At 42.3% G+C, this 15,688-nt stretch overlaps 1 protein-coding gene and 1 pseudogene across 4 annotated transcripts in view; one reads left to right on the top strand and one right to left on the bottom strand.

Annotated features, from left to right (window-relative positions):
* Nucleotides 1-15,688, bottom strand: part of LOC112811891 (olfactory receptor 2M3-like) — a 36,355-nt gene that overhangs the window by 3,574 nt on the left and 17,093 nt on the right. For 2 of the 4 annotated variants that reach the window (XM_073902781.1, XM_073902782.1), the window contains 2 exons: nucleotides 14,595-14,669; nucleotides 10,733-11,480 (listed from right to left, as the gene is read on the bottom strand). In XM_073902781.1, the coding sequence (XP_073758882.1) occupies nucleotides 10,733-11,480; nucleotides 14,595-14,669 (823 nt within the window). Of the gene's footprint in view, nucleotides 1-10,732; nucleotides 11,481-14,594; nucleotides 14,670-15,688 lie in introns of those variants that run through there. The other 2 variants (XM_073902785.1, XM_073902784.1) reach the window with 2 other exon arrangements.
* On the top strand, nucleotides 1,115-2,050 carry LOC112812390 (olfactory receptor 2D2-like; annotated as a pseudogene).

Below are 15,688 nucleotides of genomic sequence, written 5' to 3'. Positions count from 1 at the left end.
AAAAATTGTTTATGGGACTATACTCACTTTACCCATGATCTTTCCTTGACTATAAAATATCCCTCACATTTTGGAAGACAACATTATAGTAAGCATTTGGTAAAAATCTGTTGAATGAATGACATAATTAAAGAATACCAATGAAAAAGCTCATTCACCAGAAAAAGCTAGATCTTAAATAGCAACTCTAATTTTTATTCTGCATGGCATTGACTTTAACCCCCCCACTCTAACCTTAGTCCTAATCCTAACAGTGATTTTTAAAAAAAGATAAACCTTGACCCAAATAATGAGTTTAATAGTCCTCCTCTGATCCTAATCTGAAACCAAGAATTTGCAATCTCTATACTTCCAAGGGAAAACAGAAAATGGGGTGAATAACAGAATAGCAAAGCTGTGTCAGGAAAAGGAAAAACATACCTAGAGGCCAGAGCGGAGCACAGTGTACAGCGCCTCGCTGATTTGGCATTCACCATTTTCATCACCATGACCCTCAACTAAATCCTGAACCCAATCCCAATACCACCAAGCTACTATGGGGACATATCTCACAGTGCCTCCATCTGCCAATCCAAGCTTCCTCTTAAGAACCAAACATGGCCATCAGAAAGAATGAATACCCAACTTTTACATCAACATGGATGGGACTGGAGGAGATTATGCTAAGTGAAATAAGTCAAGCAGAGAAAGTCAGTTACCATATGGTTTCACTTATTTGTGGAACATAAGGGATAGCATGGAGGACATTAGGAGAAGGAAGGGAAAAATGGAGGGGTGGAAATCGGAGGGGGAGATGAACCATGAGAGACTATGGACTCTGAGAAACAAACTGAGGGTTTTTGAGGCGAGGGGGTTGGGGGGATGGGTTAGCCCAGTGATGGGTATTAAGGACGGCACGTACTGCACAGAGCACTGGGTGTTATACGAAAACAATGAATCATGGAACACTACATCAAAAACAAATGATGTATTGTATGGTGACTAACATAACATAATAAAATAAAAAAAGAAAAGAGCCAAACATGAAACGAGTGTGCAAATTCCTTATACACCCCTGTGCATAGACACCCAATCAATTACATATCCTCAAAACTCTTCAAACAGGCAGATCACAATGCAGGAACTCAACCAGTCCACCGTGACAGAATTCATTCTATTGGGCTTTGCCCCTAACCCCAGGACCAACCCTCTGCTCTTCACCTTCTTTCTCATCTTTTACCTGCTCATCCTTGTGAGCAACAGCCTCCTTATCACTCTTATCCACCAGGACTCCCGCCTGCACACACCCATGTACTTTTTCTTCAGTGTCCTCTCCATGCTGGACACGTGCTACATGACCATCACTGTGCCCCAGATGCTCGGGCATATCCTCAGCAAGAAGAGAGCCATCTCTTTTGCTAGGTGTGTGGCCCAGATGTACATCTTCCTCCTCTTTGGGGTCACTGAGTCCTGGCTCTTCTCCATCATGTCTGTTGACAGGTACATGGCCATCTGCCACCCTCTCCAGTACAAGGTCATCATGAGCCACTGGATGTGCCTCCTCATGGTGGGCATCTGTGCAGCGTACGGTGTGGTGGGTGGCCTGTGCTATACCTTCTTTGTTGTGCGCCTGCCCTACTGTGGCCCTAATGAAATTGACCACTACTTCTGCGAGGTCTCTGCCGTCCTGAAGCTGGTCTGTGCAGACACATCCCTCAATGACTTGGTAGACTTCATCACGGGCTTCAATGTCATCGTGGTCCCCCGACCCTGGTTATCATCGTTTATGCCAACATCTTTGCCACCATCATGAAGATCCGCTCAGCCCAGGGACGGATCAAGACCTTCTCTACCTGTGCCTCCCACATAACTGTGGTCACCATTTTCGCCATTCCATGCATCATCATGTACATGAGCCCTGGCTCTGACTCCTTGTCAAACAGTGGCAAGAAAATGGCCCTTTTTTATAACATTGCCACAGCCTTCCTCAACCCTGTCATCTACAGTCTGAGGAACAAGGACATGAAAAAGGCTTTCCTCAAACTTGGGATGGAGCAGGACCCCAGAGTGAGACTTTAAAGCGGAGGACCTGGGGAGCCCAACAAAGCAGGACTCACACCCACAACCCTGCCAAAGACTCTTCCAGGAGACCTGGGAGGCTACACTCCATAAAGTCACTCCATCACCCTGGCCCAGTGGGAGGGAACTGGGCACTCAGACAACAGCAGTATCTCTAGTGATGTGGTTTGGGACAGAGGGGATTGTGAAGGTAGAGTACACTGGTCAAGAGCCGGGACCTCAGTGCCAGACAGAGCAGGATGAGAGACTTGATTTGAACAATTAATAGATATGTGACATTTTGCAAGTCATTTAACTTACTCTAAGGTTTATATCTCTTCCTCACAGGGAAGCTGTGACTATCAAATGAGATACTACATGACACATGTTTAGTACAAGACTGGCAATAGCTTTCAACAGATACTAGTTTTAATCTTTAAAATTTATTTCTCAGGATGAATTGTCAGCCTTGAATTAGCCATGATCCTCTTCCGGGCTATGGAAGTGACTGGAACCCTAGAGAGTAAAGAAAAAAAAAAAAAAGAAGGAAGTGGAAGTAGGGGTAAAATCTCAAAAACCGAGAAGTGGAGAGTCTTAGGGGGAGAGACTCTAGAACAAGGAAATGAACCCTTCTCTCCCCATCCACAAATTGTGTACCCAAAATTATCTTACAGTACCACTTTGTAGCCATTTGCTTCTGTGCTTTTGTATCTTCATACTTCTTGAATTTCCTTTTCCCCTTGTTATTAATAAAGTCCATTTTGGAAACCTACAAACTGCCTTGGGTGATGTCAAGGAAGAGAGACTCTGTCCACCTGAGGATGAACAAAATTAGGGGAACGTCGGCATAATGTTCCCCCCAGATGGATGCAAAATTTAGGCAGTCCAGAGAGAGATTAAAATCTCCATGGGTAGTTTCTGCTCTGCTCCCTCTTGCTTGGAGAGACCGTCCCTGAAACTCTGCTTACTCCTCATAGAATCTTTACAAACATAGACCGCTTTTTCCCAAGTTTCACCCATCTTCAGGGTCATGTTCTTGGGATCACCCATATTTACAGGCTTTGCCTATTTGCTGCCACAGGAATTCCAGCACCCAACAAAGCAATAGCCACAGGGTTCTAGAGACATGTTCCACAAGCTAACAGCCAACACCTTTGGGTTGTTCTTTCCCAGCCATTTGCTGATATACAACGGCTATGAAACTCCTTGCAAAAAAAAAAAAAAAATCAACTAGGTTGGCCAGAAAAATTCAACATGGATGCCTGTGCCCCCCACAGGAAACCAGGGTCCGTGCCAAGGGAGCGGGTTTCAGTGTCCTCAAAGATATTGCCCCACGCCTCCACGCAGAAGCCAGAGTGTTGCATCAACAATGAAGCAAAATTAAAAGGCAAATAACAAAAGAGAGCATTTCAATGCAATATACTTACAGACATGTGGATAATAACATAGAAAGAGCTCTTACAAATTGGTAAGAAAAATACAAACACCCCAGAAAACTGGCAACAGATCTGAACAGTTCATAAAAAACAGACGTTCAAATCATCAATAAACATATGGGAAAATCCTACCACAGTGGACACTAAAGAAATGCAAATGAAAATATCAACGAGAACACTTTTTCTTTGAAACTGGCAAAGAGTTTTTTTTTTTAAGATTTTATTTATTTATTTGACAGAGAGAGAGAGATAGCGAGAGCAAGAACGCAAGCAGGGGCAGTGGGAGAGGGAGAAGCAGGCTTCCCGCTGAGCAGGGAGCCCAATGCAGGGCTCGATCCCAGGACCCTGGGATCATGACCTGAGCCGAAGGCAGACGTTTAATGACTGAGCCACCCAGGTGCTCCAAGAGTTTTTAAACAATAGAGTCAGAGGTGGCTAGAACACAATGAAACATGTGCTTTCATACGTTGCTCATGGGAGTAGGAATCCATCTTTTTGTAAGGTGATCTGGCTTTATGTATCAAGAACCCTAAATATGTTCATAACTTCCTACCCAATACTTCTACTTTCAGGACATTTTAGGAAATAGACATCAAAAGGACAGGAAAAGTAACACAAGCATTTATTCTGTTACCTAAATAGGAAAAAGTTGGAACCAACTGAAAACATTCTGTAATTGTGCATGAGTGATTAAAATATATTATGGTATGGCCACATAAAGGTGTACTAAGTAGCCATTGAAAGTGTATTTTATAAGAATATTTAATGATGTGAATGCTCACAGCATGATACCGCATGCATAAAGGCAAGAAACAGCTGGTGAACAGCATGTTGTGATCACAACACTAACAGTCGTAAATACCTTTTTGTCCTTGAAGTCAGACATTAAAGCTTAGAGTAGGAGAGAGGGCCACTGAGTCCTACTTCTGTACACACACACACACAAACTCCCCACCTTTTCAAATTAACGAATTAATAAACTAACCAGGGCAGCTTACTTGTCTGTTTTCAACTCATCCTCTTGCTCCCCTCTCGCTCCAATTTAATCTCACCCCCAAGCACGATATATCCAGGCATCTGGCAAGTAGTGGCTTTCAAGGATCCCATCCACTCGATGAACCCCCTCCCTCACACCCACACAGCAGGGATGGAATCGTGGACGCCCAGGACATCCCAGTGAACACGGACACACAGTGTGCCTTGATAGAGTCTCTAGCATTGTTACAGACAACTCATTTTTTTCCACACAAGGCAAACATCTTCCATTTCTGGAGAAGCTTCCCCACGGACCCACCTCAGCAAGTTCCATGGAGAGTATCTCTTATCTCTCTGTGCAGAGGTCTGTGTCTGCAGTTGTGACATGCAAACTAACCCCTCCCCCAAGTAGTGTCTGGTGACTTCCTATTTCCATTTCCTACTTCTGCTTCAGTCAATATTGGCAATTTACATTTTTCTTGAAACTTGTCCATTTTATCCAGGTTTTCAAGTTTACTGTCATCAAGTTGGGGTTTTTTTTTAAGTTTGCCGTATATGTAGCTCTGTATCCCCTTTAAATTCTTTAAATGTATCTTTCTTCTCCGTTTATTCTTTGAACAATTTTGCCAGAGGAGCATCTGTTTTGCATTTTCAAAGACACAGATTTTGGCTTTGTTAACCTTTTACAAATCGATTTCCGCTTTTGTCTTTATGATTTCCCTCCTGCTTTCTTTCTGTTTACTCTAGCCTATCCTCTTGAGTGGAATGACTAGCTCAGTATTTTCAGTCTTTCTCATTTTTTTAAAGATTTATTTATTTGAGAGAGAGAGACAGACAGAGAGCATGAGAGGGGGGAGGGTCAGAGGGAGTAGCAGACTCCCCGCTGAGCAGGGACCCCCACCCCCCAAAGCGGGACTCCATCCTGGGACTCCGGGATCATGACCTGAGCCAAAGGCAGATGCTTAACCGACTGAGCCACCCAGGTGCCCTCTCATTTTGTAATAAATATGTGTAGAGCTGTAAATGTCCACCTAAAGACCTCTTCACCACTTCCTACAAAGTTTTGTACGTGGTGGTTGCCACTCAATCCTAATCTTGGTCTGTTCTGCTACAGTGCTCATTATCATCACTAGAATTAGCTCAAGTCAACCAACAAATAGGGGAATAATATTACTATAAGTGGAAAATCTCATTGGTTCATACCCACTTTTTTTTCAAACACATTCATATTTTGCACAACCAAGTACTAGTGATCAGTTCCAGATCCTGATTGTATGGCAGCCAGAACCTTCCCAAAGTTCTGGGAAAGCCAGAACTTTCCCAAATGCTAGAGCATTGCAGAAAAAAAAAATTTCTAAGCAGCCAGCCATATTCCAGGTTTATTTTTTAAGACTTTATTTATTTATTTTAGAGAGAGAGAGACAGAGAGCACCAGCAGGGGGAGGGGCAGAGGGTGAAGGAGACGCAGACTCCCTGCTGAGTGCAGAGCGGGGGCTCAATCCCAGGACTCTGAGATCATGACCTGAGCCGAAGGCAGACGCTTAACAGACTGAGCCACCCAAGCACTCCCCAATATCACAAGCTATTAATCACATGCAAATTACAGCCATGGGGATCTGTCACTCCACTATTACACAACTGAGTCTGTTATATTGACTTACATAAAAAATACTGACCACATTCAATGCTGGAAAGGATGCAGAGTAAATGGATCTCTCATACATAGCTAGTGGGAATGTAAAATTGTACAGCATTTCTGTAAAACATTTTGGTATGTGCTTTTTTAAAAAACATCTGTATTGAGATAGAATTTACATACCATAAAACTCATGCACTTGAACTATGCAAATTCAATGGTTTTTATTATATTCACAGGATTGTGTAACTATCACCACAATCCAATTTAAGAACATTTTCATCACCCCCAAAAGAAACCCCATACCCATTAACAATCACTCCTTATCTCCCGCTCTTATCCCCTGGTCTACCCAACTACTATTAATTTACTTTTTGTCTATATATTTGCCTGTTCTAGACATGTTATATAAATGGAACTGTATAATATGCAGACTTTTCTGACTGGCTTTTCTCACTGATTTCAAGGATCATCCATTTAGCTTGTATCAACTGTTCATTATGTTCAGTTAGCCACTGTATAGTACATCATTAGTTTTTGATGTAGTGTTGAGGTTCCTCAAGATGTTAAGAATAGAGCTACCCTATGACCCAGGAATTGCACTACTAGGTATTTACCCCAAAGATACAGATGTAGTGAAAAGAAGGGGCACATGTATGCCAATGCTCATCCCTTTTTATTGCAAAATAGTATTTCATTGTATGGACAGACCACATTTTATTTACCCATTCAGCTGATAGACATTTGAGTTGATTCCACTTTTTGGCTACAGTGAAGAATGCTGCTAGGAATATTCATATACCAGTTTTTGTTAAACATATATGTTTTCATTTCTCTTAGATATATATCTGGGAGTGGAATTGACAGATCATATGATAACTCTATGTTTAACATTTTAAAGAACTGTCATACTACTTCCCAAAGCAACAGTACCATTTTGCATTCTTATCAGCAATGTGTAAGAGTTCTGATTTCTCCACATCCTCATCAATACTTGTTAATGTAGTTTTTTAAATTATAGTCATCCCAATAAGTATGAGGTGGTATGTCATTGTGATTTGAGTAAGAATATTGTTCTGAGCATACACATATCATATGACCCCAGCAATCACATTCCTGGGAATTTATTCTAGGGAAAAATAACCTATTATTTTTAACTTTACACAAATACTCATAGCAAATTTAATCATAATAGCCCAGAACTAGAAACAATGCAAATGTGCTTCAACAGGTGAATGGATAAACTCTGGTATCTCCGTTCGAGAGAATACTACTCAGCAATATAAAGGAACAAACCATTGATGCGTGCAACAATCCAGATGGATCTCAAAGGCATTAGGCTGGGTTTTAAAAATTATTAGGGCCTTAAAAATTACATACTGCATGATTCCATTTGTGTAACATTTTCAAAATTAAAGGGCCAGAAGAAGAGACCAGTGACCATCCGTGCCAGATTTCTCTGTGGTCATGGAACAGTTTTGTATCCTTATTGTGGTTACATGAAACTATGAATTTAATAAAATTTCATAAGACCATATATCACCAAAAATGAGTACAGGTAATAAATGGCGAAATTCTAATAATGTCTGTAGTTTACTTATTAGCATTGTGCTGATGTCAGTTTACTGGATATGATAATGTACTATAGTTATAGACATCATCATTGTGGGACAGCTGGATCAAGGGTACCCAAGAGCTCAATTTACTATTTTTTGCAGCTTCTTGTGAATTGTAAATTATTTCAAAATAAGAATTTTTTTTAATAGCTCCTATGTTCTGGTAGAAACTGAAAGCTTAACTATGGGTCACCACATGACTAGGCAAACAAAATAGCCCATCATAAACTGTGTTATCATATCCATGGAACCATCCAATTGGACACACAAAGAATTCTATTCTAAAATGGAAATTATATATACAATCTGAGGTCTAGGTGGTGAGCTTCATAAGTATTCAGCAAGTCTCCCATGGTTCTTGCTTCTACTTTGCTGCCTCTCCCTCAACCCACATGGGGAATGCCCTATATCTAGTTAACAGAGGAGGGAAAGGCCTAGTTTAAGGCAGCACTGAGTATGGTAAAAGAAAATTGTTTCCATGAGTAGAATTTTAGATGGTATATCTGACTGGTATATATGGAATGAGCGATGCCCTCAAGTGTGGCTATCTACTATTTTGTGGGCAGTTGCTAATGGGATGGAAGGGTGGCCAGAAACTTGGAAAGAAAAAGATTGGAGGATTAATGACATGGGGTCTAGAGGACATCATGTAGATGTGCCTCTCTCAGACCCAGAATATGAAGATAATCATGTGCTACATAAATATGCACAGTGAGCATCCACTACGGGGGCGAGGTGGGGGTGTCTCTCTATAATCAGCTGGACTAGATGATCCACCTGTAGATTGGTCAGCCTCTTTCCCGAACCACACAAGTGCTTGCTCTACACAGCAGCCATTGCAGCATGGCAGAGGCTATGTGAGGACTCAGCCACATGGAGTCAGCCTCACCATGGCTAAGTTGGCCATTGCCACTGCTATGTGCCAGACCCCAGCTGCAGAGACAGATGCTGAGCCTTTGATGTGGTACCATTCCCTGAGGGAGCTGCCAGTTACCTGGTGACACTTAATTACATTAGACACTTTCCATCATGAAGGGGCTGCAGTCTGTAGTTCCAGGGATAGACACATATTCAGGTTTCCTGCCTGAAACATCTCTGACAACTCTCCATTAATGGTCTTACAGAGTGCGTTATCCATTGCCATAATATCCCATGCAGCATCACCTCCAATCAGGAGACACACTTTATCTCCAAAAAAAAGTGTGACAGTCAACTCACTCACAGAATTCAGTGGTCTCCCATCGTGCCCAAATACTCAGAAACTCCTGGGCCTAACAGGGTTGTGGAATTACTGATTTAAGTTTCGATTATTATGCCATCTGGGAGACAACATTTTGTAAGATTGTATTGATGTCCTATAGGATGCACTTTATGACTTACACCAGTAGTCACTATATGGTACCCTCTTCCTCTGAAAGAGAAGGCACAGATCCAGGAGCCAGGAGATGCAACAGGAGTTGTCCCTCTCACCAGTATATGAAATAGCTCTCCAGAGAAATTTTTGCTTCCTTTCTCTACAATTTTGAATTTGTGCTCAAAGGAAAAATTTCATTACGGAGGAGATCTATGGTTCTGATGAATTAGAAGTTGAGATTGCCTCCTGGCCACTCTTGCTAAACCAAGTGGGAGGAGGAATGGCTTCTGCATTTCTTAACTCCTGAATGATGCTGGTGATGCTAATCCCCAGACCACTCTTTGGTAAGCAAGGGTCTAAATCTCAAGAGAGAAGCTGTGCTTGAATCAATAACCCCAGCACTCAGGTAATCATGCCCTTGGGTAATCCCTTCCCCTTGAGTTTGGGCTGAACCTAGTAGTGTGCTTCTCATGAATACCCCAAAAGTGATGGGAAATCACTTTCAAATTTAGTTTACAAAACACCCTTGCTCCTTCCTGCTCACAACCTCTCTGATGAAGCCAACTGCCAGGTGGTGAGCTGCTCTCAGGAAAGGCCCACAGGGGAGAAACTGATAAATGCTCTGTACAACTGTCAGGAAGAAAATGAGACTCTCAATCCAAAAGCCAGGAACTAAATCCTGGTGACAATCAGGTGAGCTTGGAAAAAGATCCTTCCCCATTCAAGTGTTAGGATTTCTATAGCTGGTGCCTTGATTGCAGCCTTGTGAGACACCCCCCCCCCAATCCAGAGGATCCAGCTAAACTTCACTCAGATTCTTAACCCACAAAAACTGCAAAAACATAAATGTTTGTTGTTTTAAGCCACAAAAATTGGGGGTAATTTGTTACACACTGATAGGCAACTAATATAAGGGGACTGCGAAGGGTCACAAGTAAACTTTGGAGGAGGGTGATGAGAATGATCTTGATTATGGTGATGTTTTCACAAGTATATATGTATATGTCAATGTACTTCAGTAAAGTTGAGAATACATTATGAAAGTGTCTGGGTGGGAGATCTTCCCAATTGCTAGGAGATTTTACTTCCCCCTTCAAATATCACTTTACTGAGACACAGCTCCTTCCTTTAGTGGCATGAGGGCTTATGTGCCCTAAATTCATACGTTCTAATCGTACTGAATGAAGAGTGATCTGTATTATTTTCCTGAACCCTATTTTATATGATCACCATTGATTTTCTTAAATTATTCTATCTTCAGAACTTGTCAAATCCCTGACTGAGCTACAATGGTGTCACTGACCTAGGAGGCTGGAAGTCATCTTATGCCCATCAATTTGAACTTATTTCATGAGTCCAGAGCTCAAGCACTCACGTTCATGTTCATTCAATAGTAGAAAACATGAATATTGATGCCAATTCTATGCCAGGTCTTGTAAACTGGTGATACAGAAATGAATTGAATATAGGTGTGCCTTCATGGAGTCCCCTGTCTGGTGTCTTTATGCTTGAAGGAAACCTACTGCCAATAACCTTCTGGGTGTTCTCATATATGATCTTATTGAGTCTAATCCATTAATATATCATATGTACCCACTGGATGTTGGAAAGAATTTGGATGGAAAAGTCATGTAGGCTGTGTCCCGGGTTTGTTGCTGGTGCCCATGCTTCTGTGACTTCATTCTGGTGCTTTGCCCCAGCCTGTCACTTTAAGGAAAGCTCTCTTCACATCTTTGTTCCTAAGACTATAGATGATGGGGTTGAGGAAAGCAGAGATGATATTGTAGAATAGAGCCAACTTCTTGTCCTCTTCTGGGGAAGACTCAGAACCAGGTCTCATGTACATAACCATACATGGTATGGAGAACATAGAGACCACAGTGATGTGGGAAGCACAGGTGGAAAAGGCCTTGAGCCGCCCTTGGGCTGAGCAAATCCTCAAGATGGCAGCAAAAATATTGATATACACGATGATGATTAGGGAGAGTGGAACCAACAGAAGGATGAAGCCCAAGATGAAGTCTACCTGATAATTGAGAGATGTGTCTGCACAGGCTAACTTTAAGACTGCAGGTACTTCACAGAAGAAGTGATTGATCTCATTGGGACCACAATAGGGAAGAATCATAACAGAGACAGTGTATATCAGGGCACAGCTGATACCCCAGAACCCACAGAAGGCCACCATTGACCCACATAGCAAAGTACTCATGATGACTTTATACCTCAGGGGATGGCAAATGGCCACATACCTGTCATAAGCCATGATTGCAAAAAGCCAAGACTCAGTGATTCCTAGCATCAAGAAGATGTACATCTGGGTCACGCATCCAATGTAGGAGATGGTCTTCTTCTTGGAAACCAGGTGTACCAGCATCTGGGGCACTGTGGTGGTGACACAGCCCATATCCATAATGCATAGGACACTGAAGAAAAAGCACATGGGTGTGTGGAGGTGGGAATCCATGCGTATCAAGGTGATAACGAGCCCATTGCCCAAAAGGGTGATGAGGTAGAGGAAGAGGAAGACACTGAATAGAATAACATTTATTTCTTTGTTACGAGAGAATCCTAAAAGAATAAACTCAGTAAGAGAGCTATGGTTTCCCCAGAGCAAGTCTTGCCTCCTTCTCCTGGTATAGAGAAAGAATAGAGCCATAATAATTCATAAAATAAAGTCTCCAGATTCAAACCCTGATGCTACTCTTTTATTAGAAATGCCAAATATCGGGGCACCTGGGTGGCTCAGTCATTCAAGCATCCAACTCTTGGTTTCAGCTTAAGTCATGATCTCAGGGTCTTGAGATGAAGCCCTGTATTGGGCTCCATGCTCAGCTCAGCAAGGAGTCCACCTGAGATTCTCTCTCCCTCTCACTCTGCCCCTCCCCCAACCCCTGCTCACACACACTCTCTCTCTCTCTCTAAAATAAATAAATAAATCTTTTAAAAAAAAAGCACCAAATATCAGTAGCAAAGTAAGTGCATATTAGGACACCCGCAAAACTGGGGACCAGAATTTTTTAAAGAATTTCCATTTTATATGAAATAGCATGTATATTGTATTACTTAATCCCAGCTTATTCTGAGACCACAGTTAATAAATTTCTCATTTCAAAATGTAGAACTTGCAAAAGGAGTGTCCAAAACTGTGTCCTGCAATTCATGAACTTGCACAGTTCATGTAGCTTATAAAGGATTTCCAAGTGGTCAAGAAAATAATTGGACATTTGAGGATCTAGCATCTGTTGTGAGTTTCATACAAATGAAGATTTCTGCCCCTCCTTTGAAGCTCTTATCAAAATGGGCTTCAGTGGGACTACCTGAATAGCTTGATAGGTACTCTGGAATTTTAAAGACATAGTTATTAGATATATGATTCAATCCAGAAAACAACTATTATTTGGAAATAAATTATACTCCATGAAAAGTCAAAGTCGTGTGTTTCCATGGACCAGAGGTGGGTAATACATGAGACGGAGACAGAGGGAGAGAAGGAAAGGAAAAGAAGGAAACGAGGGAGGGAGGGAGGGAAAGAAACTACCATGCTAGGATACTATACTCAATAAATATATCCTTAAGAAATGAAAGCTGTTTGCTCTCCAAAAAAAACAGATAAATTACTAAAAGACTCACAGTAAAAGAAATATTAAAGAGCTGCTTTAGGCTAAAGGAAAATGATCCCTGATGGAAACGTGTAATTGAGAGAAAAAAATTAAACACCAGAAATCACAAATGTGTGGGCAAATATCATAGAATATCGTTTAAAGCAACAAAAATAGCAACACATTACTGGAACTTTAAATATACACGTAGAAGCTGAGTATATGACAAAAACCATCCAAAGAGCAGGAAAAGAAAACGGATGTAAACCGTTGTTAGATTTTGCATTGTTTGGGAAATGGCAATTTAGGTGAGGTTATACTAAGTCAAAAATGCATATTTTAGTCAGCTTTACTTTTCATTATTGTACTTCTCACTTCTCAAAAACTTATCTGATCTCATCTGATGATTGTCTGTTGCCCCCAAGTAGGTTGTAAGAGCAGAGACTTTGTTTTGTTCACTAGTATATCTCCAGCATCCACCATTGTGCCAAGCACTTGGTAGGAATGCAATTAATATTTATTAAATTGTTAAAGCAGGGATGCCAGTCTTAGACTCCATCCTAGAAGCTATGTTGGCAGGATAAATAGAGGTGATTGATGCCTGTCCTCTCCAGTGGGGCAAATTCCAAATTTCCTTTGGAATGTAGAATTTACACCTGTGACCCATGCCTTAATAAGGAGATGTGTGGACAAATTGTGGCTTGTGGGAAGATATATTGTGATGGTAAAGAAATAAATCTAAGCAACTGGTGATGTTTTCCCTGCAGAAATTGAAGTTAAGGAGGATGCTGAAGTCTGTCTACAGAAGTACCCCTAGACTAAGAGAGAGGTGGAGCAGGAGGGCTGCTGAGGTCCATTCTCCCTGGAAGAGTTAAGGACTTTCCCATCTTCTCTGTCCTCTTTATTATCTAACTTGACTTCTTCCTGATGCCTAATACCTGGAGCACTGTAGCAGCCTCTTACTGTGACTCCCAACCCCCAGTCCCACCCACTCACTCAGTCCTAGAGCATTTTCTAGGAGCAATCTAAATAAAAGAGCATTTTCACCATGGCATTTGTCTGCTCATTCTACTGATGCAGAATGTATGTAGGAAAGAGCACTGGGTGCATACAAGAAAACCAGAGGGAACTCGAATGGGGGATAAGCTCCAGAAGCACAATCAGCCCCGCACTTCCTGACAACTATGACAGAGAGCATCCTCTGAACTATAGGTATCTTGGCGAGAGGCATCTGCCTTGCTCCCCCCTCCTCAATAAGAGATTTTTGGAGCAGGTCCCAAGGTGGTCCACATCCCTGCCCCCCTGAGATCTCCTTGCAGCAACCCCCTCCTTCTCTCCCATATCCTAGTGCTGTCCTATCAACCTTCTCCACCTTCCATCTGCATCCCTTGTCTTGCCCACTTCCAAGGGTCCCCCTGATTAGGACAGGGACATGGGAGAGCCCGGCTGCCTCAGCCTCCCCAGAAGCAGTCCCTCCTTCTCTTCATTGGCAACTGAAGGCCAGACGTCTTTTTTTTTTTTTATTCATGAGAGAGAGAGAGGCAGAGGGAGAAGCAGGCTCCCAAGGAGAAGGAGTAGGGAGCCTGATGCGGGACTCGATCCCAGGACCCTGGGATCATGACCTGAGCCGAAGGCAGACGCTTAACCATCTGAGCCACCCAGGCGCCCTGAAGGCCAGACGTCTTAAGGGAGATGTGCACACTAAGTCAGATAGAGACAAAGGGGAAAAGAAAGGTAGTTGGATGGAGAGCAAGTCAGAGAGTTGGGGAAGAAGAGGCAGACAAAGGAAAGGACAGAGCAAGGAGCACAGGCACGAAGGAACTGGCATATGTGCAGATTTGTAGACAGTAGAGCAAACCAGAGCAGGCAAAGAAGGGATGACTCAGAGGAGAAGACACTCAAGCCACAGGCCACTGTCCCCACTCCCACCACTCTTACCTGTTGTCGGGTTCTGTATGAGGGATGGGTCCCGGGTCTGAGGAGCTCTCCTTTGAAACTGTGCTCCTGGGGGCCCTGGTTCCCAGGGAGACAAATCCGATGACTTCCAATGAACTCCCTGTGCCTTTGAAATCCCCAGGAACTGAGCATCAAGTCTAAACTCCAACACCTGGGACTCAAGGTCGGGTACAGTGAACCCTCTGACCGGAGCCCTGACTGCTCCCCAGAGGTCCACGTCCTCCCGGGCTGTATATTTCCTCTGAGTTAGCACCAGAATGCATGGGTTGGATCCCTGGTTTCAGAGTTACCAGCTGTGACTTTGGGCAAGTTTCAAAAACCTTTCCAGGCCTCCAGGCCTTTTATCAGTAAACTAGAACCTGCTTCATAGGGAAGATTGTAGGGAAGACAAAATGAGTTAAACAAGTATAAAGCTTTTAAGACTGTGCCTGGTATACAGTAAGTCATCTGTACATTTATTATTCTCCTTCATTTGCACCTTATGAAGATCCTCTCCCTTTAGGTCTTCAAGTCTGCCCTAAATTTCAGATCCACCTCCCTCAGGAAGGCAGCCATGACTACTTGACCCTGTCTACCCTCCTGTTACATTCACTCTCCATTGTTGTTCTTGGGAGTCCTGCATGCCTGGTGAGGGCTCTGAGGAGGGAACGAAGGCACAGAGGTGTGAAGTTTTTGTATACTACTGGGATTCAGTTTCAATATGTGGAAATTCAGTAACATGCTCTTATATAACCAATAGGTCAAAGGAGAAATCATAGGGGAAATCACAGGGGAAAGGAGAAGATATTTGACATGAATGAACACAAAAACACAACATGCCAAAAATTCATAGAATGCAAAAAAAAAAAGACCAAAAAAAGGTGCTTATTTAAAAATAAGAAAGATCTCAAATCATCTCAGTCACGTTAAGAAACTAGAAGCGCTTGATTGAACTAGAAGAGAACTAGCTTGACTGTGGTAATCATTTTACAACGTATGCATATTATCAGAACATCGCATGGTACCCTTTAAACCTATACAATGTTTGTCAGTCACACTTCCATAAAGCTTGGAGAAAAGAAGTATTAGAGTTTTTA

The sequence above is a fragment of the Callorhinus ursinus genome, unplaced genomic scaffold, assembly GCF_003265705.2.
Source record: "Callorhinus ursinus isolate GAN/ISIS: 27379988/994484 unplaced genomic scaffold, GSC_fseal_2.0 scaffold18, whole genome shotgun sequence".
NCBI lineage: Eukaryota > Metazoa > Chordata > Mammalia > Carnivora > Otariidae > Callorhinus > Callorhinus ursinus.
Note: the sequence above shows the minus strand (reverse complement) of the source record. Positions and strands in the feature narration are given on the sequence as shown.